The sequence below is a fragment of the Eleginops maclovinus genome, chromosome 19 (assembly GCF_036324505.1).
Source record: "Eleginops maclovinus isolate JMC-PN-2008 ecotype Puerto Natales chromosome 19, JC_Emac_rtc_rv5, whole genome shotgun sequence".
NCBI classification, from domain to species: domain Eukaryota; kingdom Metazoa; phylum Chordata; class Actinopteri; order Perciformes; family Eleginopidae; genus Eleginops; species Eleginops maclovinus.
This window is the reverse complement of record NC_086367.1, coordinates 19,083,622-19,107,054: the sequence shown is the minus strand read 5'-3', so window position 1 is coordinate 19,107,054 and position 23,433 is coordinate 19,083,622. Positions and strand designations below refer to the sequence as shown.

At 43.0% G+C, this 23,433-nt stretch overlaps 1 protein-coding gene across 1 annotated transcript; it reads left to right on the top strand.

The window, feature by feature from the left end:
- The first annotated feature begins 6,516 nt into the window (after window positions 1-6,516).
- zfp36l1a (zinc finger protein 36, C3H type-like 1a) lies at window positions 6,517-10,944 on the top strand. The gene is made up of 2 exons (XM_063908579.1): window positions 6,517-6,710; window positions 7,803-10,944. Exons 1-2 carry the CDS (start codon window positions 6,660-6,662, stop codon window positions 8,865-8,867), a joined length of 1,116 nt encoding a protein of 371 aa, XP_063764649.1. The 5' UTR covers window positions 6,517-6,659; the 3' UTR covers window positions 8,868-10,944.
- The last annotated feature ends 12,489 nt before the right edge of the window (window positions 10,945-23,433 follow it).

The window sequence follows — 23,433 nt, the reverse complement described above, 5'->3', positions numbered from 1 at the left end:
CAAAACAGAAAAGGCTTCAAATACTGAAAACACAAGCAATGCATTCTGAATTTATGTTTTGTTTTCTGTAATTGCTGCATATTTCTTTAGGCTGCATGTGTGTTGTCAAATTGATGAATGCGTTTCTGAACTTGCCTTTGTTTTATTTATTTGCAGCATTTCATTCGTAATGCTGAGCATGTGTTGTTTTATTAAATTGCAGCAGTGCGTTGAGTTCGCAAGGCCCCCCTGAAACTAACACTAACCAGAGATACCTTCATGGAGAGTGGTAATGGAAAACAATAGATGTCCCGCAGTGTGTTCATCCAGTGATCTGAAGATAATTTGAAGCATTCTACTGGCAATAAAGTCAGGCACCAAAAAAGGTTTAAATTAGAGCTGCGGTAACGATAAAAGCATGTTTCTTCACAATCAATCATCACACGCCTACAACATGAAGGAATTCAGCATATGCTTTGGGTCGACTGAGGACTCACGAACAACAGATCTGCTCATCATCGCTTTAATAAAAACCAGGCTACCGTTAATTCACACACCATCAAGAGCTCATTTCCAAACGTCTCATTAACGTTAGGCGAGCTATTGTCAAACACAAGATGCAACCGTGTCAGAATGCGTCTTCTCCAACAGCATCTGGAGGAATATCAATAAGTGGAGAGAAGAAACGTCCAATCCAATAAATCAGCGAGGGATAAAGTGTGAGAGAAGTGGGCAGGGTCACACGGGCGGTTGGCTTTGTGTATTGTCCAGAGCCGGACACATGGACGGTGTAACTCTAGTCCAGGAGTGACCACACAGGGCCGGTTGTGAGGTCTGAGAGAGCTGCAGAATGGAGACAGATGGGGCAGGATTTTTTGGTGAGAGAATGCTTTCCACTGTTCCTACGCCATACAAAGCCCATTGATTTTTTGCCCCTGCGTTGAGTGAGGGGCTGAGGAATATCTCGTTTCAGCGTCCGCCGCATGGTCATGACACCTGGACCAGGGTCAGGGCTGTCCGGTCCCCAGCGGAGGCACGCTGAGCCCAGGGGGGAAGTGGACACAACACCGCAGTAGATTCCTTCCCTGCGTCCTTTAAACCCTTCCCACCAGAAGTGTGTGTGCACATACGTAGCATCAGTGCGCTGTATTGTGTGTCATATATCTGTGTTCATCGTCTGATTTCTATAGTTCGATGGCTTTGACCTATGCCGCGACCCCTGATGTGCCAGTGGAAAACCAAACGCTCCCTTCCCATGAGCCCTCTGGACAGACAAAGATTGTTCCTCAGGAAACGCAGGTCAGGAAGTCAGAGGAGGAAGCTGGCCTTTCGTTCTAAATAAAACCCTCCTCTAGAGAATCGGACAGTAAATCTCCTTTAAACGCTGAGCCTTCCCTCTATTGTTTTGTTGCCTTATTCGCAACCAAATATCATAGTTATTACTCAAAATTGGCCATGACAGGGGCTTTCATTTCCAAGATGGAGTTTGTTTTGATCGTGATTGTAATGCCGAGACGTGTCGAAGCAATCCAAATGAGCCGAGCATTGATGATCCCACCCAGTGTGAGCGGAGGGGCAGTGGAAGTGGAGAGGATGGGCACGCTGGATCGAGTCATGGGAACAACATCAGCAAGAGCAGCTGGCGGTTCACCACTAACAATGCTGTGGCTACGCTTATGGACAATTAATCGCTTCTAGTTCTCATTTCCCTCCCTCGTTCCCTCGCTCCCTCACCCTCACCCCGTTCTCTGAGGCTAGCTTCACCCTACAAGATGACCACAGTCCTCCCATATGAAACTGGCAAACATACCATGAGACATGAAAGGAGGCGATCATGGATGTCCTTGCTGTCAAAGCGTACAAGAACGAGATCACGCAAATTGGGATGTTGGGAAGAGAATGTATACAGAGAGGAAACGGAGCGAACGTGGACCGACACATGACTACATATTTATGAAATCAAAGCTTGTTTAGGCCCAACATGACTCCCCTTGACCTCTTGTTGCTCAACTATCTGTCCTGACAGTGTTAAGAAAGACACATGCTGGGAAAAAATGGGAAGTTGCAGGGTTATGTAATCTATGACTTTTAATAGGACAGTTCTCTGTAGCATATTGTGCTTCCAGTGGTGAAATGTTGATGTCGATTTAGTGAAGTAAGAAAAAAATGTAGGCTCTTGGACGTAGCGCAAGTATTTCCATATGAGGCTACTCTTTTTGTTCATTTTGTAGCACTACTTTTCACCTTTTGAACCTTTATTCATCCAGAAAAACTAGTGAGTGAAATTGATTTTACAATGGGATCTGGCCAAGAAAATTATTTAGAAAAAGGGGAAGTCTTAAATGACTTTCTATCCTAAGATTTTAACGTCATATCAACTCCAAGATAATACATCTTTAATATAGGATAAACTACCTGTATTTAAAGTACTTTGAATCAGCTTAACCTCAAGAAACTACCAAAAAAAAGCACTAATGATGAAATGATTTGGGCCATTTTACTGTATTTAAAGCACTTTGTTTTATCTTAAGCAAACACTTAAAGCATGATGCTGATAAAACTCTGTACTTATCTTAATTCAGTATTAAGGACATTAGCCTGTCAAAATGTTGTTTTACATTGGCAATACTTCTTATCACAAGGGAAACTATAGTGCAGCAGTTACATGACAGGCAAAAATGATTCAGCGAATTGCAGGAAAGAGTTATAAGATACACAAAAATGTTAATTGTAGCGAGTGATGTTCCAATTACTGTGTGTGTGTGTGTGTGTGTGTGTGTGTGTGTGTGTGTGTGTGTGTGTGTGTGTGTGTGTGTGTGTGTGTGTGTGTGTGTGCGTGCGGGGGGGGGGGAATCTTCCTTCCATAACAGATATTTCAGATGGAAGATGAACTTCATAAGAAATCGTAAATGCCAGTAAGTAAAAAACACACTTAGTCAGCAGAATTCATCACAACACTATCTATCCCCAGATTACACATGATGTACCCTGAGGCAGTAAAAAATACTACTTATTTGTCCTTTAAAATGTCATTTAATGAGCCTGCGGTCGTTCTAAGTGGGATGTGGTGGAGCACAGCTTGACATTACCCCACAACTAGTCTGAGCATTTCTGTTCTTTGGTGTAGCTGATAAGTCTCTTTGGTTCATATAAGGCCAGAAAGTTAGTGTGTCAGTGGAAAGGCTGATTACACGATGCTTGTGCTGAGTCCTAATTCACCTCAATGCCACATGAGGAAAGAGCTGAGTTTGACTGTGCAGACAAGTTTCTAATCTTAGAAATCCTCTGTCACAATTCAGATAATCTAAATGTATGCTTTGAGAAACATAGCGATATTTAAAATACTGTACAAAGAGAGGGGAGAAAATAGGAAATGCTGCAACAAGAGGAAAGGGAAAAACCCGCCCTCTGTTGGTGTTAAAGTGGAACTAGAGTAAACTGTTGCTTCAACACACTGTCACCACAGACAACTTCCAATTTGCTGAGATTCCCCATGACTTCTTTCATCTCCTGTTCGGAAAGATAAAAGATTTAACATCCAGGCATCCCACTTAAACGTTATCAGTGACCTCAAGCCTCTTCCTCCCTTGTAAGGAGGGGGTCATCAGCGCAGGAGGCAGAAATCAGCCATGCAGCAGAGGCTGAGGAGTGACTGACTGCAGCAACAATACACACTGATGAGCCAGAGGAGGACCGCTCTGACCTCGAAGAGCACAAATCCTCAGAAATTAAGTCTCAGGAGAGAGAGCTGCACTCTTTAACAGTGAGAGGAAAATCCTGCAGGAGGAGTTCAGAGATAGAGCTTCTTCCTTTTGTGTTTTTAACTTGGGAAAAGGAATAATGGGACAGGAAATCCTCATAAAAATTCCTGCTCTCACTTTTGCAACTGTGATGGAATATACATACTTAGAGTCAAAACAATTAGCCCATATGTGCATTAGTCGATCCAAAACATCTGTATGTATTTAAAACTTTCAGTCATTTTACTTCTAACGTTTCTTTTGTGGGAATTTGCTGCTTTTCTTTGGACTACATGATATTATATTGAATATATTTGGATTTGTTTTATTGTGGGTTGAGCAAAACAAGATATTGATAGGGATATTTTTCACAGTTCTCCTCACATGTGACAGGCCAAACAATAATGAACCGAGAAAAAAAAAGTTGTGAATTATAAAAATACAATCTTCAGCCGCAGCTTTGATTTTCTTACAGCATATTTTAGTATTCAGAAATGTCCCTTAAGGGAAAATATATCCTGTTCGGTAAGTATTCTAATGCAGCATCGGGGTAAACCTTAAAGTGAGACAATTAACCTTCTTCTCAACAGGTTTTAAGGAAAAATAAAGAGATGAAATGCTAAACATAATGAAAATATGACATGATATATTAGGTATGTTTTAGCTTGTGCGTGAAGTAAAGATAATGAAACCTACTTTGGACGAATTCAGTTTGTCCCTATTGGAGGATAAAGGTTTGCATTGTCAGCAAATCCCAAATATACAGATGCATTTCAACATACACAACTTCTCTGCAAAACAAAATGTGCTGACATTTGCAAGGCACTGTGTCAAAATGATGTAGTATAGTGTCTGCGTTTTTTAAACAGGAACACATCTGACAATATCCCCTGAGACATTTTCATTTGGCAGGAAACAGGTGCCTCCTAAACCTGGAAGGACAACTCCACCGCACCATATCAGGCAGGCACGATACATCTGAGAGTATTAAAGTAAACATCTGCAGTGTGTGGGGCTTCTTAAGTTGTGTCCTGCACCCTGCTGACCTGATAAGAGTTCAAATCTGTGGGAGAATCACGTCACGGCTGTCCAATGTACTTAAATAGCTCTGATTATCTTTAATCTGTGACATGTTATGAGTCTTTAAGACCTTTTTACAACAACTAGGGGAGTTTTTTGCTTTAAATAAAATAGTTGTTTTTCCCCTTCAACATCCCAGCTGTAGTTTCTCCTCAGAGGATCAATCCGATATACTTAATCAATCAGTGACAGGGCCTTTGAACTGCAGACGTGATTTCCAGCAAGTCTGTCATCCCACCCTGTCGTCTGTGAAAACACTCGGGGGGGAGAGATTACACCAAACAGCCACGGCTCGTAAAACTCTTTTTATGTTAAAACACACACCCTCGTTCCTTGCTGTGACAGGATTCAGAATATCTCAGAAAGATATACATATATACTTGGGAGCATAACATTAGCTCCTTAAAGGTCAGAGTTGGATCAAAAAAGTTGGAAACTAAAGTGCAGTTTGTGGCTCTTTCTAGCTAAATTAAACTTTTCAGTACAAAAACAACTTCCCCTGCCTCATTCACGGCTGCTATTGAGACAAAGCTCTCCACCCCCTGTGCTGCTCCTGTATAGGCGAAGAAGAGGAAAGGGAATGTTTTGCTTCTTTCTCCCTCCCCACTCCTCTTCCCTCACCTCCCTGGGGCAGCGCTCTGTAGTAATAAACGTCCCCCATAAATCTCCCCCTCACGCCATCATCCCCTCCTCCAACTTTTTTTTTTTCGTTAACAGCTTCTTTTCTTCTCCCCCCAACCCTGCCTTTCTTTTGCCTCCTCTCTTTTCTATTGCAACCCAACCCTGACATTGACTCTGCACATGGCCCATGGCTGCTCTGTCATGGATTTAGAGGGAGGGAGGGAGGGAGAGAGGGAGGGGGAGAGGAAGACAAGGGAGCACAATAGACTTTGAATAGGTGAAACCAGCTCTTTCATATGTTTCTGCAAACACCATTGTCACCGGCTGTGGTTGAATCTGGTGAGCTCACTCATGTATCAGGTTATCGCCTACCTGAAGGAATGACACATCCCTGCACATATTCAGCAGCGTTTACACCAGCTGGTGAGGAAGAGGAGCTGGGATAGAAACACTGGGAGAAAGAACGTTTTAATAGGAAAATAGCTGTGGCTGGGAAAGAGTTAAAAGGCTGCCTGAATTCACCGGAAAGTCCCACAAGTGACGTTACAGTCCAGCAATTAAGAGTAAATTAATTACAGAGAAGTGGATGGTAGCTGGAACCCTGAGGACAGTGAAGCGCCTCCCAGTAAACAACTCCAGACGGCTTAAGTACCAGACGTTTATTAAAGAAAAGACGGAAATAAAGTTGTAACCTACTTTTTGCTACTGTTTTTTTTTTTATCTACTGATAGTAAATTAGTTTTGTTTCCTCACTATACCTCTAAAAAAGTTTATAAACACAACATGTAGTCCAATAAGTCCCTTTTTAATGTAAAATCTGAAGTTTATACTCCGACTGATATGCTTTACTTAAGAGTTGAGGATATAAAGTGGGTGAGTTTTACTTCATGTTGCTCAGAAATAAAAGCCAACAACTGCTTAGTATTCACCCTGCGTGCTACAGTGTAGTAATCTCAAACAAACTGACAACCCACTGCAAGTTTGTCCCCTCAGACAAAAAAAAGAAAGACAAAAAAGTTGACTGAAAGTTAACGCCCCGCGCTTGAGGCTCCTCCTGCAAAGGATTATAAGCGAATGTCGGGGCTGGTGCAGGGCAGAGGGGGTGTTCTGCAGGGTCAAAAATACACAGGAGCTGCAAATCAGAGACTCAGCAGACCTGCAACTTTTCCAACAAGCACACTTTGGTTTTTTTTTTGGTTTTTTTTAACTACTTTTGATTGAACCCTGGTCGCTGCAAAGATGACCACAGCCGTGGTTTCGCCTTTCTTCGACTACGAAATAATGAACAAGGTAGCTTCACAACTTTTCCCTGTCTCTGGTTCTCTGTTGTGTGTGTGTATGTGTGTGTTAACGTTAGCCTGTTAGCAGCAGAGGGTTAGCTGCTGTGGAGGAATGATGAGCTGTGTGCCCGCAGCCCTCTGCTGTGTGGAGGCTTGTTTTTGTTTTCCGCCTCTTTGACTAAGGCTCTTTGCTTATTCGTGCATGTTGTTTCTTGTCTAAACATCGTTATTCACGTAGAAAGGGTGTCTTCCGAGTGTGCCGAAGCATGCCGGTAAGTTCACATGAGGTGTAAACAGTTGTTGAAATGTAAAACTTTCATTTCCAGCATGTGCCACGTCAGTTTGAGTTAAATGTGTAGTTTTGCCTACGAGTTACGGTGCAGTTTCAGACGTCAGCTTCAGTTGATTCATGAGGGCAGTTTTGCGCCACTTTTAATACTCTCCACAAAGCAGCCACATGCTCGCTAATCATTGACTAGATTTGTCTGGCTTTTACCTATAATTGCTCCTATAAAACAGTTTCTATGATTACACTTCTTAGTATTTGTTGGGAAATAACTTGTTTTCAAAACTGTTATCAGGTAATGTCATGGCACTGTTTTCGTTTGCATACATTTTCATGTTTCACTACAGGTTGTTTTTTTTCTTCGCGGTTTTTTAAGTACATTTTACTCTCTGGTGGCTAAAAGTCATGTAAATCAGTGACTAACCCAGTTATCTCCTGTAGTCTGGATTGGTTTCAATAGCAGATCAGTTTTCTCTTGTAATGCAGCAGGATGCTTTGCCACTTTCATTATCTTTCAAATGATGCAGGCTCTTTGTAGCCACTAACAGCCCTGTGGCCTCATGTGCTGCTGCTCCATTTACTAAACAGGCACACATTCCTAACCAGGGCAACTTGCCAAACCAGCTGCTGGTCTATAGGCCTGTATCCGCTTGTGTTGTCAGAGCCAAAAAGAACACAGTCATGCAAGAGGAGGCTGTGAATTTCTCTTTCTAGCCCACCAGCTTTCATTAAAATCAGAACCACATTGACTGACAGTCCTGGAGAATATATTGAATATTTTTTACTCATGATGTGTGGTCTTTTTGTCTTTTGCAGAACAACAAACTTCTCGGCTACAACAACAACCTGGGATCCCACCATCCCATGTCTGTCCCTTGCACTGGCACTAATGTGCCCATCTCCAGCCCCGCCGGAGCCCTGCTGGACAGGAAGGCGGTGGGATCTCCCTCGGTGGGGGGCGTGTACCAGCGGCGGCACTCTGTCAGCAGCACAAAGTTCAACCAGAACCAGTTTCTGAACAGCCTGAAGACAGCGGACCACTCCTCACTCATCTCAGGGCTTGGCAATGCCAGCAACAACAAGGAGAACCGCATGCGCGACCGCTCCTTCTCCGAGACGGGCGAGAGGCTCCTCAAGTGCCTGGGCCCTGCAAGTCCCACTGGCGGCAGCCAAGTGAACTCCAGCCGCTACAAGACGGAGCTTTGCAGGCCCTTCGAGGAGAACGGTTCCTGCAAGTATGGAGACAAATGCCAGTTTGCTCATGGGATCCATGAACTGCGCAGCCTGAGCCGCCACCCTAAATACAAAACTGAGCTGTGCCGCACCTTCCACACCATCGGGTTTTGCCCGTATGGCCCTCGCTGCCATTTTATTCATAATGCTGAGGAGCGCCGTGGACCCCCCCAGCAGTGCTCCCCTCTTAACTCCTCCAACAAGATGGACAGGCCTCGACTGCAGCACAGCTACAGCTTCGCAGGCTTCTCCAGCTCAGGGGTGCTCAGAGACAGCCCCACCTCCGTCACCCCTCCACCCATGTTCTTCCCTGATGAGGTCCCCGACTGGCCCAGCTGTAACCCCTTCACCTATTCCAGCCAGGAGCTGGCCAACCTGTTCGGGCCCAGCCTCAGCGTGGGTCCTGTCGGCACAGAGCCCAACACCCCTGCACCTCCCTCTCCAACAAGCACACCTTACTATTTCAGGCCCATGTTGGAGTCCCCTCAGATGTTCGAGTCTCCAAACAGCCCTCCCTCCGACTCGCTGTCAGACCAAGAGGGCTACCAGAGCAGCTCTGGAGGCAGCCTGAGCGGCTCAGAGTCCCCCACGCTGGATACCACCCGGCGTCTTCCCATCTTCAGCCGCCTCTCCATCTCTGATGATTAGACTTTAAGTTCGATGACATAAAGAGAACACGGCACTCCCCTCTACCTCTGCCCCTTTCATAGCTTCCTTCACACAACACCTTGTTAGCATTGTATGGATGCAGCCAATTAAGGGAACTCTCTGAACCCAAACTATCATTTCACCCCTCTCAATCTGCACAGCACATTTTAAAAAGTACCCTGCCATGTGTCATAGTGCCAAAAAAAGGAGAGGAAATTGAACAATGAAAATCATCATGAGAACAAAAATTGACTATTTTGCCAGGTGCCACTTGTTTTTTTTTTCTTTCTTCTTCATTTGTTCTTGAATGTGTAGCAGCACAAGTGGCCTTGGAAAGGGTAGTGCATTGCACTAGCCCCCACCCCCTACCTTCTCCCCCGTCCTCCCCCGACGATACCACTTCCCCTGAGCTAGCTAGAGGGTGTTTATTAACGTAACTATAGATCGACCGCAGCCGTTTTACAGACTGAGTTGAGACAAAATGGAAAAAAAATAAAGACCCTGAAAGATATGAATAGTTTTTAAACAGAATTAAAAGTGCCTGGGCGGTTTCTGCATGTGTTTAGGGTGAATGGACTACTGTTTGTTTTTGGTTCTTTCTCCTTCCCCCCCGTCACAGTTCTTCACAAGTCTTATGTAATTGGGGACTTGGTGAGTCTGCAGGAAGGACTTTGAACTGGAAGTTGGTTATGATCCCCCTCCTGAGTTTCTCCTCCTGTTGCTGGTCACTGGCTCTTTTTCTTTTTTTGGGGGGGAAGGAAGTCTTGTTATCAAACTGATCATTAAACCTGTAAGACTTTGTCCCGCCTCTCAACCCTGCCCCCCCCCACCCCCACCTTCATCCTCGCTGATCTGGGGAATTCCAGCCTTCCCATGGTGCAGTTGTACATCCTGCGACTTGATGATCGGATCTCCAAGCTATTTTACTTTACTTCTCCCCCACTTCAATACCTGCTCTGAGGAGCGCTCTGTACTCATTACATCCCTTTTTTTTTGCTTTCTTTTTGGTAATTATTTTTTATTAATGTTATTATTACGTTTATTATTGTTTTGAAAAACGTTCCAGACGGACGGTTTTGCGTGTCACTGCTTATTTAACTTATCAGAACATATTTATTGCTGATCATATGCATTTTTTGTTAATTTTGTTTTGTATTTATCTGGATAATGAACAATAGAATATATTTTCTTTTATGTTAAATTATGATCTTCCATATTAATCTAAAGATTGTGAAGACGTTTTTGTCAGTTTTCCTTTTTTTCACAGTTTAATATATTGTACTTCAATGACTTTTGTTCTGCAACTACACTTTGTCAAAAATGAAACTTAATTTAAAGCAAAAAAAAAAATGCAAAAAAAGCTGTTTTGCGTTTTGATTATTTATTGTACTTTTTCTTTTCTTACTCCCTCTTATTGGACTGCAATTCCATCTAAAGCAGACTTGCTTGTATTCATTCCTGATGTTTTCCCCTTTACACCTGACAATAATCTGACAGTAACAGTAGCTAACTGTTATCACATTGATTCACTTTGTCTCTGATCTTGTTCCAGATCAGAGTATTTACTCACAGTACTTGGGTTTATGGTAGAAGTAAAAGGTTTGCTTGCATCACAAGGGAGATTTAGGAGACTGGTAATGTTGAATGTCTTCTGTCAGTAATGTTCTTACACCCAGTCTGTTATAACAAGCAATAGCTGTGACCAAATGGGTTGAGGAAAGTTTATTTTAATTTGATTGGATGCTTGATGCACTTGTTTGGCCCCCTCTGACCATTGGAAGTGCCTCTTTGAATACATTCCAGGTAGCTAAGGCCTCTCTGCCTTTTTTTATATTTGATAAATGGAGGACAATTAAGTTGTTTTTTTTAAGTCAAACGTTCTGTGTTGCCTTCACTTGTTCGGAAGAGGTAAACGGATTTTGACACAAAGAAAGTAAAACAGTTGAATGTATTTTTTCAGCCATGTTTTTTTCACTACAGCAATTTCTGTGAGTTTATATGAGAACCTGTTTTCCCCCTCTTTTGTAAGTATTGATTGCAGTTAAGTCAATAAACCCCGTATTTTTGAAAACGTAAACTGTTCTGCGTGTTGTACTTTGGGTTGTCTAATCTACACCTTTTTAGCAGTTCAAGACATGACAATAACATCTGGTTGAAATGTCCTTTTCAGTCTGTGCTATGAAGATAAAGTTTCATATACCTATATTTTATAAAGTCAATTAATACTTCAACTTTGAACTAAACTTCTCATAGTACCTTTTTTTTTTGGTGTTAAGAAAAAATGGTTATTTTAACATGTGCACACTGATCAGGCCTTCAGGGTATATGGTGGTCTTGAAAAGTGGTTTAAAAGTGTTACGGCTTTTTATCAAACTTTGATGCACACCACATTAAGGTACTTGGAAATCATAGAAGGAAATACACCAAAGATCCTTTAGAGTCATGATGTTTTCTATAGCATCAAAATAATCCAGTGATAGTTCTCTAAATCCACGGGTACGTTGCTAACAAAAATACTACCAGCTAGTGTGGTATACATCATGATACCAATTTTAGTCAAATGTTTACAAAAAAGGTTCTAGCCCACAGCTAACTGAGGGCCCATGGCAACATAGTACTTGAGTTTCATCCTAGTTTTACATCAAAGGACAATATGAATATATTGAAAGATAAAAATGGGAAATAGAAGCAGCTGCTTTTCTGCATAATGCAGAACTAAAGGGAGTTTCACTGTTGTGGAAAGTGATTGGTGCAGGAGCAGTCAGGGGTATTGACCTGGAGATGATCAAACTCTGAGCAGTTTTGGTTACGCAAAGACAATAAACTCCTGGTTTCAGTAGAAATATTGACCAGGAGGACTTTAATCGTTACATTTCCAAGAATAAGAAAAAGTTTAATTTGCTGAGGTTATCATCTGATCAGGGATCCTGAGGTTACAAGTAAACTGATCAATACTCGTGTGGATATTCCAGTTAAGTCTGGGACAAGCAAATGAGTTATATTAACAAATGTTGTCAATTTATATATTTTAACATAGATAAATAAATCAATTCTGCCTTTAATATAAGCAGAGTGGTATTTGATTTCAGTCACAACACACTACCGCTTCCCCTTCATCCTCTGCACTCAGCATCCGCACTGCCTTCTGCTTTTGCTCGCTCTCCGGACACTTCCGTGCGTCCGTGTTTATATTCTCTCAGATTGCAAAAATGAGCCGGAACAGGAACTCCCTTCCCTCCACACAATGGTGGGTGCTGACCCCTCACAGCTGACCCGTGGAGGCCTCTGTGTGTGTTGCTTTATTTCAGAGAACCTGGACCTTCTAGATTGTTGTCTTGTTCCTTTACCCCCCTCCTCAAACAACACCCACCCCCTCGATCCCTCACCCCATCTATCAACAAGCTGCCTCCCTGTTACATCACCTACCGGGAAACCAAACAGATAGTCTTTTAAACTTCTTTGATTACTCGCAGTCGATTACTCAATATTTACATATGGTTTCATTTTGTCTCACACGTTTCTCTAAAAGTGAGAAAGTTAAAAATACGACAACATACGGACAACACACTGAATAGTATTGTAGCAAGGCAGCAGGATGTTTTTAAAAGCTTTCCAAATATAATCACTACAATACGTAACCTTTTAATGATAGTGAAGTTAAGAAATATAAAAAATACCCTATTGCAACACTCCATTTGTTATGTTGACAGTGTTCACAGGTCAGGAATTTAGATATAGCTGACTGAGTAGCATTACTAAGAGAGGAGAACATTCTGTGCATTTCTCTTTCGGTAAATCCATTTTTGGCCAACAGAATTGATAAATATTTGTTCATATAAATGCACATTTGGTAAATTAACAATATTTAGTCACCTTCTTTGAACGTGCAAGCCTAGTTTGTGTTTAAGGGAATTAATCCTCTACATTTTGTCCTCAAAATATAATGTAAGGTTTCCATACCTCAACCTCAAATAGGTAAGTATGACTCAAGCGAACCTTTGCTGCACTGATACAGAAGGATGTATACTGCATGCAGTTTGAGGGACACAAAAGAGTTTCCTGTTTGTGTGCTGGTGTGTAAAGAAGCACCTTGAGATGAAGCACCTTGAGATGAAGCACCAGGAAGTGGGTTTCTGAACCTCCAGCAACAGATCTGAGGGTGGAGAAGGGCGGGAGGGGGTCGTCTGCTCTTTGATATGTGGCAAAGAGAAGACTTCCATGATTTCATTACATTTTACAGCAGGTTGCTGTTTCAATATGGAAACAGTCCTGTGACAGAGATTAAGTGTGCGGTTCATTTGTTGCTTCCTGCTCAACAGGATACTGCAGGTGTGTAGTTTTACTCCCAGTATCTCTATTCACCTTTAACCCTCACAGTTGAGCAAGAGAATGTGGCGGCATGTACACTTTGTAAAATGTGTTATCAGAGGCAGGTTTACCTCTTTGTTTGAGAAAGAGGTGAGCAAACAGTACTGGATGTGCTAACTGTGCTATTTCCCTTATCTGCACTCACAGCTGAGAGCGGGTTGCAGCGATGTAGACACATGCATGTCTGCATCGCTGCAGTGTGACAGGTGATGTGGGGGGGATAATTCATCACCAGACAAGAGCTGGGGTCAACATTGAGTGATGGGGTTAGGTGAAGGGCCATTCACAGGCTGCTTTGTCTGTAGAAAACAGAGAGGAACGATTAACCTCCTTCAGACACCAAAATACCAGAGCTCACTGACCTACATTAGAAGCATCCTCCTTAGTGAAACCTGCACTTTTAATGTCAGTGAAGGGATTCATTGTGTCTATAGTGACCCATGGTGAGAGCATAAACACAGGCAACATTTAGGGAAATATGCATTTAGATGAGAAAATCCAGATATGATGGGAGACAACTAGCCTGTCTGTCCAAATGTTATAAAATCCAGCATCTCCAAACCTCACTTACAAACACATTAAGTTATGTCTGTTTTATCTGTATAAAAAACTAAATGTTTAATGAATATTTAGTGTTTTACTGGGGTTATATTTCTGACAACACTTCAGGAAACCAATGAGGGTTTCACTGCTACCCGCTTAGAAATAGTCCAACACATAACCCTCAGTAAAACAGCAAATAGTAATTTTAACTGTTTGCTCTCTGTTAAGATTAAACCACTTAGCTGATACCCCTTGTTTCCTGTCTTTAAGCTAAGCAAAGCTTACCAGCTGCTGGCTACAGCAACATATTTACCGTACAGACATGAAAGTTCGATTGATTTTACCGACCCGTATCAAGTTTTTGCAAGAAATCAGTAAGACTATCTCCCAAAAGGTTTTCATTTTATTGTACTTTATACATTTTAACAAAGCAAAGTTATATTGTAATGAACTAAAACCTTTGTATTGTGTCCCCAAAGTAACGTAATTATACTACAGCTAATAGTCCAAAGAAACAAGAAAAAGGACAGGTCATCCTGTGTTGGATTTCGTAGAGCAGATACATGTGTAGCAGCTGTGACAATGAAGAATGAAGTCATATATCTTTGACTTACATCTTGAATGATTACATCAACATATGATTCCTATGCAGGTATGGGGTCAGTTTCTTGCTTAAATACTCAAAAAGACATGTGTCTGTCACAGGGATCTAACCTTTGACCTGCTGCTACAGGACCTCTAAACCTTCCTCTGCTGGGTATAGCCTATCTCTCTCTCTTCCCTCTAAACGCTCTGTGGTCGATTTGTCTGTTGCTTCACAGGTGGGATTGAGGGGAGTTAGCGATCTGTTTTCCTAAACAATGAGATTCCTAAATTAATTATGGGGTTGTGTTTTATATTTTGTGTTGACAAGAGGCCTTCTCGTCCCGTCTCTAATCCCTTCCTGACTATTATCAGCCTGCAGCTTTTATATCGCTCTTTGGGAAGTTTCCCTTTTGGAGTGACAGAAGTGGAATATCTTAAAATAAAATAACTTGTAGTTTTTCATATTTTTGCCCCCTAAAATCTAAATGTAATTGAATATTCTATATATGATATAGTATTGCAGTGGGGTAGAGCACCCTTCGCATTATGAGTGTTGTCCTTTTTTTAACCTCAGTTTCCCCCACATACAGGTTTCTGGTGAATCACTTATTTCTCAAAATATCACATCTGATAGTCACCTGTCCAGAAACTGTCAGCTTTCACAGTTAGCTTTTTAGTAATCATATTCTAATCCCAGTTTATGTAACACCTTACTTCCAAGTCATGCAGATTTCTGTGCAGCCTGCAGCGAAACGCCTGGCTTTATCTCTGTAGGTCTATGGCCATATGTGTCACAGCGAGACTGATTGCAGATCAACAAAGACAACAGTCACAACCACTCCCTGATCCTGTGGGTTTAACCCAGGCACTCTGCAGACCTATTATCTACGCAACTGAGGCCATGACACACTGCTTACCGAGTAATGACCATTAGCCCTGCTGGGATCCAGTGTCACATGTGCTTTTCTTCTGCTGGTCTAAGTGGCAACCCTTGACCTGTGAAAGAAAAGGAGAGAAAACACATATGTGTTGAGCAGAGGAGCAGAGAGGTGAGGAGGCTTCGGAGGAGAGCGCTGGTGATGGCCGTCTGACAGGTTGTGGAAACACACCCTTCCACTCCTTAGTTTGACAGAAAAACAAACACAGAGCCACTAACTCTCGCCGAGCCCCACACTAATGGACAAGCGATGATTTTCTCCTAACGAGATGCTGGCAAAAGTGGAAACAGGAGACGAGGACCGGTCAATGGGAAAGCCCGTCCAGAACCTGACACTGTTGTGCTTTGGGTTTCTGGTCCACTGGGCCGAGTGAGTCTCTCCCTCAGCTCTCCCGAGTGCTGAACCACTTAACGCTTACTGCCTCATGACACCCAACATCATGGCCCGATGGCAGAGCAACACCTGCTGGGCATTTTGAAGTCATATGTTTGACATACATCTTGATTAATTACATCAACATATTCAGGAACGGGCTCAGTTTCTTGCTCAACAAGACTTGTGTCTGTCACACGGATGAAAACTTTGACCTGCTGGGACAGACCTTGTGGGCCTTTTAGCATATGCAAAGAGAAAATCATGGTTTCCAAACCCAGAAATCCCCTTGTTGAGAACCGGTCTGCTAACTAAACCACAAATATCAACCACTTTACTTAGAGGTCAAAACAGAAGTTCCGTTATTGCTCAATAAAACACAACTAGAGCAAGTATGGTAGATCAAAGTTAAATCAAAAAGATTGTCTGTAAACCATGATGGATAAACAGTTTGTGGTAGTTTGTCTTTATTTCTAAATACATTTGGCTAACCTGTAGTAACCTGTGTATGTGATGCATGATAGTGAAGGAGGTTAGCATTTGCCTAGTGAAACATGCTAATGCTAAAAACAGCATTTCCTCCCACATAATTGTGCAGCATCTGTTTCCTCTGATGGAAAACAACCTCTTTCTCACTTCTTCAACGCAGCTCTCAGTTTCCGAAAACTTCAATAGTGATTTATATGGCATCAGCCGACATGACATCTTTATTTAGAAATAAACACACACCTACACCCCTGCCCACCTACACATGTGCACTGGCCCATGATAGACCTGTGAAGCCGCTTTGAGTCACGGAGGCCTTTGAGATGTATTAGCAGACAGAAGATGACATCAGTGATAGTTTTACAGGAAGTCCTTGCTCCGTCTTGTACCAAGGCCAGCTCTGCGCTAAGCACACATGATCATATCAGGGATCTAACGCTCAGCGCAGTCACATGATGTTGATGAAAACTACAAAAAGAAAACGTGATGAAACAGCTTGAAGGCCAAAACAAAACGTGACACAGAGTAATTCTCCTGCTAATATAACCATGGCTGTATCATTTTTTTTGTTTGAGTTGTAAACAAGGCCTAGATATATGACCTTGGGAGGTTAGGGAATAGTTAAAAGTGAACTCTGTATCTCAGAGTGTGTGTGTGTGTGTGTGTGTGTGTGTGTGTGTGTGTGTGTGTGTGTGTGTTTCTATTTCACAATGATCTGCTGGCTGAGGCTCAGAGAGATGAAGATAAGAACTGACTGTGAGAAACCGCAGCTCTCACACCCACTCACTAAGAAACACACACACACACACACACACACACACACACACACACACACACACACACACACACACACACACACACACACACACACACACACACACACACACACACACACATAGGAACATGCAAGTACACACACATAAGATTCGTACGTGCATGCAAGCTCCAGCTCGCATATAAGTCTGAACACACAGAACAGCAGCCCGCATGAAAAGGTTTAACAGTCAATATTGGGTTCCCTAGGGGACAAACGTCTGGCTCCTTCTGATTGAGAAATGAGGAAAAACTCAGTGAAGATTATTTGGATGTGTCAGATTTCTCAAGGCAAGTCTTCCATGAAGATAAGGCCCAGCCTAAAAAACCTGTCCTACGTTCACCCTGGAGCCTCCTCTGTTAACCTGCTGCAACATGCACCCGCACAGGGAGGCAGGAAAAAAAGGATTAGAGCGTAACTTTACACAAAGGTCTTTAGAAATGGTGGTGTCGGGATATTAGTAAACCAACAATCAAAAACTGAGTGTGCCCACAGTGTGCTGTTTCTGTCCGAGACTTGTTGTTAACTTTACCACAGGCTGACAGACCGTTTAGTCACTTTAAGAGCATTATTATTATTAAACCTCAGCTGTGAGTTTGGTTCAGCGTTGTGGATTTGAGAGTTGAAATGTAGATTTGAGTCAGAATCAAACCACGAAAAAGATGACTTTGGTTGTGCCTAGACGTTTAAATGCCTACATAACACTTAGTCATTTAACCAATGGCCTTCCCTGCCTCAATGGCTGCTGACTTACTACTGCTTCAGTACGTAAACATACCATATTTATATTACTGTCTGTATTCAGTATTATACCTGCACATTATATGTTGGTAACTTCCTGCTTGTTCCCAATATATACCTTAGCATAATCATATCTTATCATTTGTATACTTTGTACTGCTAAACAAGAAGTAGAATTAAAGTCACAACCTCTCAAAGCCATGCTCTAAGCTGTCTGCTGCATGGCCTTATTTGATCTGGTTGCTGGTTTATGGTGGCTAACGTTAGCAAATGTTAAAGGTTAGCTAATTTTATATATTTGTTGAGTGACTACTAGGTCTGACGGCTAGGTCTGTTTTTCTTTTTATCACTTTATGACTCGTATGCCACTAGAACAAAGTGTATTTTGCTGCTATAGCCTTATTTGATCTGTGTGAACGCTAGCTAGTGCATTGTAAAAGCTAAAGACACAGCTTCAGTGAGACCTAGGAGACTCTAGGGGACATACCAAGCATGTATAGCTGTTAAGTGTGACACTGAAGATTTGCATTTTAAATGTCCTCTTTAAGTCTTAATGTTAAAATTTAAACTACCAGTAAATAATAATGTTTACAAATAAACAGAATAGCCTTACTGAGGCCTATAGTTTAGTTTAGCCTTGAGTAATACGTAAAGTGAAATAATACAATAGGAATTTGCTTATGAAGACTTGACTTGTATCTGAGGACTGGAGAGCTGATTGGTTTTGATGGTTTGAGACTTCGACTTGCCCCATAAGACTTCTACACAACTCCACATGGGTCATCAACGACCCCTGAAAAAACCTAAACTACCTACACAATAGCTCGTTGAGTGGAAATAATACATTTGTTCTCCGAGGGGAAATCATCTGGGTTTTCCACTCTGCGAATCAGGCATCATTGTTATCCAAATCAAGGAATAACAGGGGAACATGGTGTGTGAGAGCGGGCCCAGAGGAAGGCCGCAGCACAATGCGAGGCAGCAGAGATTTCTATAAATCACAGCCCTAACTGATCCCCCACCTGTGTCCGCTGTCTTCCCAGAAACACAGTCACACAAACAGCTGCCCTGCTCTGGAAAAGCGTCACAACGCTCACACACAACCATTAGTGGTGGATATCAAACCTCGGCAATGTGTAGAACAAACTACTCATTTAAGGCAGAAATTGTTGTTTTGGCATAGGATTTTGGTCTGACGTTCCACGGTGGCGCACACACAGCTGTACAGATTCATGCTTTGCACACATGCCATCAAACAACACAGCCATTAATTTGATTAGAAGGCTTTCAACCATTTCCAGTGTTCAGTCTTAAAAGCACATTGTGTTGGCAGCCAAACCAAAAGCCTGAGATAAATTAACGTCATCCCTGAACCATTGTGATATTAACAGTGGGACAGTGGTCCTGCTAAAAGGATGTCAGTGTTTCTGGAGGTGACACATCAAGTGAGTGTGTGTGTAAATGTACAAATCTGCTGCATATGTTAACACATCCGAATGTGTACAGGCATACAAACACATACGGATGTGTATGAGCATGTGTGCTGAAGGGGGGAGGATTGTTTATTTGGGCAGCCTCTTAGAGAGTGTCTCCTGGCCGGCTCCCACTTCCTGCCCCGAGCCTGGAGCAGCAGCCTGTCTAGTCAGCCACCTCGGGCTGACAGGGGGACCACATGCTAAAAGACTTATTGGCCTACTTTAGAAGACCTATGGGAGGCCAGGGGACCATAGGCCTGCTCTGGGTGGGGCTGGGACTGTTTTGAAGGGGAGATTGGGGGGTCTATGGGGTGTCTGATTTTTTTTAATAAAGCAGTCCCTCCCCTTTCTCGCTGCTTTTCCTCTGAGTGCTTACAGCTGCAGGGATGGAGAAGGAGGGAGGGGGGGGGAATAGCGGAACAGAGCGAACAGGCTCTGCATAGAGAGGGCCCTTCATGAAGTCACATCTGGACCTTTCCCAGAGAACTCAATGGAGCGGAGAGGCTAATGAAAGTCTTAAGTTATGTAATTGAGCTCTTCCATGTGCACCAGACGGTAATGTTGGCTTGATCCGCAACACAGGATGTTAGAGAAATCCTACGGACATTTATGTTCCTTACAAAGACCTGGTGAACTCAGCCGGGCTCATGTTGCTACTGTCGTTTCTGTAGCAGCTTGCTAACCCAGAATCTGGTTCTGGGAGCTCCAGGCCCTTACATGGAGTATCTGCAGTGAGAGACTTGGCCTGTGAGGCATAACAAACAGGGTTTGGCATTTACTGCTACTAACAGGCCTACTTAGGTTGATTGGTCCATGTTGTTTTGCTGTAGTTAAGCTCACACTGACCGGCAGCAGTGGAAAAGTACAAGAGAATTATGAACATTAAGCGCAGTGCATGATTAAATGTGGTGTACAATGATTCTTTTTGAACCTCATTCGAAGTGTAAACGATTGTAATGTAATTTCTAGCCTCGCAGTTTATGACAAACACATGTCTGCTGGTGTATTGTTATGCTTAGCAGTGACTGCAGCAGAGAGGCTGTAAAATAAGCTGCCTGGCTGGTTATGAGTGGGAGAGGGAAAGAAAAGCCTGCACTGTGGGACAACATAGTGAGAGGTGGAGTGATGAATGGTAGAGAACACACACATATACAGTACGTGTGTGTATGCAAACAAGCCTGTAGTCATGTGTGTGTCCATCTGTATGTAACAACTGTGGGTTGTAACCATAGATTGAATAAAGGTCCGGTATCAGCTTTCAGCTTTGATTTACCTTCCACGGCCGAGGGGAGAAGAAAGGGAAGAAGCTGAGGCGGAGGAGACGCTCCTGAAATGAACACCTTGGTAAAACCTGCCGCTGTATAAAGTGTCAGCGCCGGGGCCCCTCTGTGGCGCCGTGCCAAGCCCAGAGCCGCTATCACCTCCACCACCATCACCATCACCACCACACCGCTGCGCCTTCCATTAATAACAGAGAAGAAAAACAGTGACGGAGGGGAAGATAGGCCGGGGTGACGATACATTACCTGCCAATTAGACAGAGGGCGGAGGCAATGAGGGGAAATGCCGACCATATGGGAGGCTATGTGAGAGGCCACCTGACCCAAGGGGCCCACAACTCTCACATCAACACTCCTCGCCAGACTGGACTTGTTTGATGTCTTACATAATGCTCTGAACACCACCCTCTCCTCTCTCCTTCCAGTCTTTCCAACCTTCCCTCCCTTCCCTCTTGCCCTCTGCTTTCCAGTCAGAGACCACAACCACAAAGACGGAGACCGGGCCAACACAAACACAACCGAGAATCCAATCAATTCTGAGAAGTTATGGTGCGACCATTACAACTCAACATGGCGCTGACAAGCCGCATTAGACGGCCCTCTCGTGAATTAGGTCTGTTGCGTCTGTAACTTACATGATCAGACACACAAGACAGAAAACAGCAGCTGGTACTAACAAAGTCCTTCTTGATGTGTCGCTTATATAACATGCATTAGTTATTCTGAGGATTATTCCTTGGAAGTTGTTCAGTGGAATCAAGCGTACCTTGACATAGCTTTCTAACACCGGGCCATTACAGTGCTTTTCCTTTGGTTTTCCAATGCTTGAAATTTGATTTTCCCAAACACTTCCCTTTGATTGAGGAGCTAAAGTTCAGTATTATTTATTTCCACAGGCATGCAACAAAAAACCCTAATGGAATAATTAGAGATTTTGAGAAATAGGCTTTTTTTGCTAAGATTAACTGTTGCCACTGACTACCTAAGCATAAAGTCTGGAAACTAGAGGAAAAAGCTAGCCTGGCTCAGCTTAAGCTAACAAAATCTGCCTACCAGCATCTTTAAAGCTCACCAGTTCATGCATTATATCTTATTTTGTCTGGGATTTTGTACCAGACTATGTCTTGTCTAGGTGCAGTGACTTCCTGCAGTCTGCTGGTTTCCCTACAGCCTCTCAGTGATGACAAGACTGCCAGCTATAAATGAATCTGGGATATTACCACACCTAAAACCACAATGTTGTTTTTACAATTCATATTTTCTTGGGTCAAACCAACATGCAGCCCACCAAAGCTTCATAATAAACCAAAAATGTTTGACACTTCTCAACGTGTGTTGGCAGTCTGTCCAGGTCTAGGACGGCGGCTTGGTGTGGGAGGATCCCATCAGCACTTCCTCTCTGACCGGCTCTAGGTCGGCTTAGAAAGACCCAGGGGGACGGTGCCCGCGTCTTTGGTTTTGAGCTTCACAGAACCTCTTCCCCCGGACACCTGGTGCTTCTCAGGGCTTTGAAATTGTGATCACTGCACCTTATCCCCCCCACGAAGAGAGATAGTCCCCCCAGCTCCGGCAAAACTGACAACCTGGGAGGACTGTTTTCAGTGCAGCGATGTCAGCAACCCAACTGAAACATTTCAGGAGTCTTGTGTAACCTACAAGTAGTTGTGATTTATTTGTTGTGTCATTACCATTGATATCTATGAATGTGTTATGGATTAAATTTGACCACAACGTTCTTTAAAGAAACAGCCTCTGAACTTTGCTTTAAAGGGCATCAGATTTATGCATTTCACTTAAAATATCTTCCTTGAACACTTGAGAAGGGTCTAAGCTCCACTCCTCAATCATGTGAGAAACACTGTATCAGATGTTTATTAGTGCTGCTGAACAGAAATGTGAATTTTGACAAAGCCATACCAGCTGTTTCCCCCTGTTCCCAGTGTTTACAGCTAAGCTAACTAGCTGCTGCCTGTAGCTGAATATATGGCATACAGATAGAAGAGTGGTATTAATCAACTCATCAAACTCTAAACATGAAAGCGGATTAGCAAAATGTCAAACTATTCCTCCAATCTGTAAACACATAAACACACAATGCACTGGCTCTCCTGCTGACTCAGTCAGGCTCATGTGAACGAGAGGCTCCTGTCCAGCAGCAGCTCTGTGGAAACACTGACTCACCAGCCAGGGGCCTTAACTCAACTCTACCTCCTCACAGCTGACTGAAGGGGGGGGGGGGGGGGGGGGGGGAAATGAATTTGAATTTTTTTCTATAACACCTTTATTGTTACAACACAAACTATAACAGGGCTCAAACAGATATACACTAGCAAACCAGTCCAGAGGAATGAATCTCACACCTTGCACAAAAAAAGTCACATTAAATCCAGCAGCACAGCTCAATCCACACTGTAAAACACAGAGAGGGAGACAGAAAGCTGTGTCATTAACATGGTTGGACCCCTGGGAGACTGTTGGATCATCACAAGCCTCACATTAGACGACGCTCCTCTGAGAACTTGTGGTCGAATCTTATAAAACGTTGAACACCCGCTCCCTGTGTGCTCCACCACCGGCTTATTAGTCACAGTCTTGTTTCTGGGGCTCCAGTGTAGTAAATGGACTTGTTATACTTTTTTTTTTTTAAATGCAGCTTTTAAGGAGCCCCCTCTGAATTATGGTGGAAAAGCACGTGGTGAAGAGGTGTTGAGGTGTCGTTAGAGTGACACAGGTTTTTTCACACTGCTCTGTGCTGTTGCTGAAAGCCCGATCTTTCATCAGCGCAGCCTTGCTCAAACCTGAAGTCATTCGCATGTATGGAGCCTATATGCAACACCACTTAAAGTGAAGTACCCAAATGAGACATAGAGTTTAACACATTGCAAACGTGTGTTCACTGTGTGGTTTTGTGTTATTAGTGTGTTTACTTTGCAGGTCAGAAGTCTCCATCTTAGTGTTGGGGTG

Excerpts from the sequence above, each read along its gene's own strand:
- zfp36l1a (XM_063908579.1), top strand. The coding sequence starts at position 6,660 with ATGACCACAGCCGTGGTTTCGCCTTTCTTCGACTACGAAATAATGAAC. Across the intron at positions 6,711-7,802 it reads ACTACGAAATAATGAACAAG|AACAACAAACTTCTCGGCTA; the intron begins GTAGCTTCACAA and ends TGTCTTTTGCAG.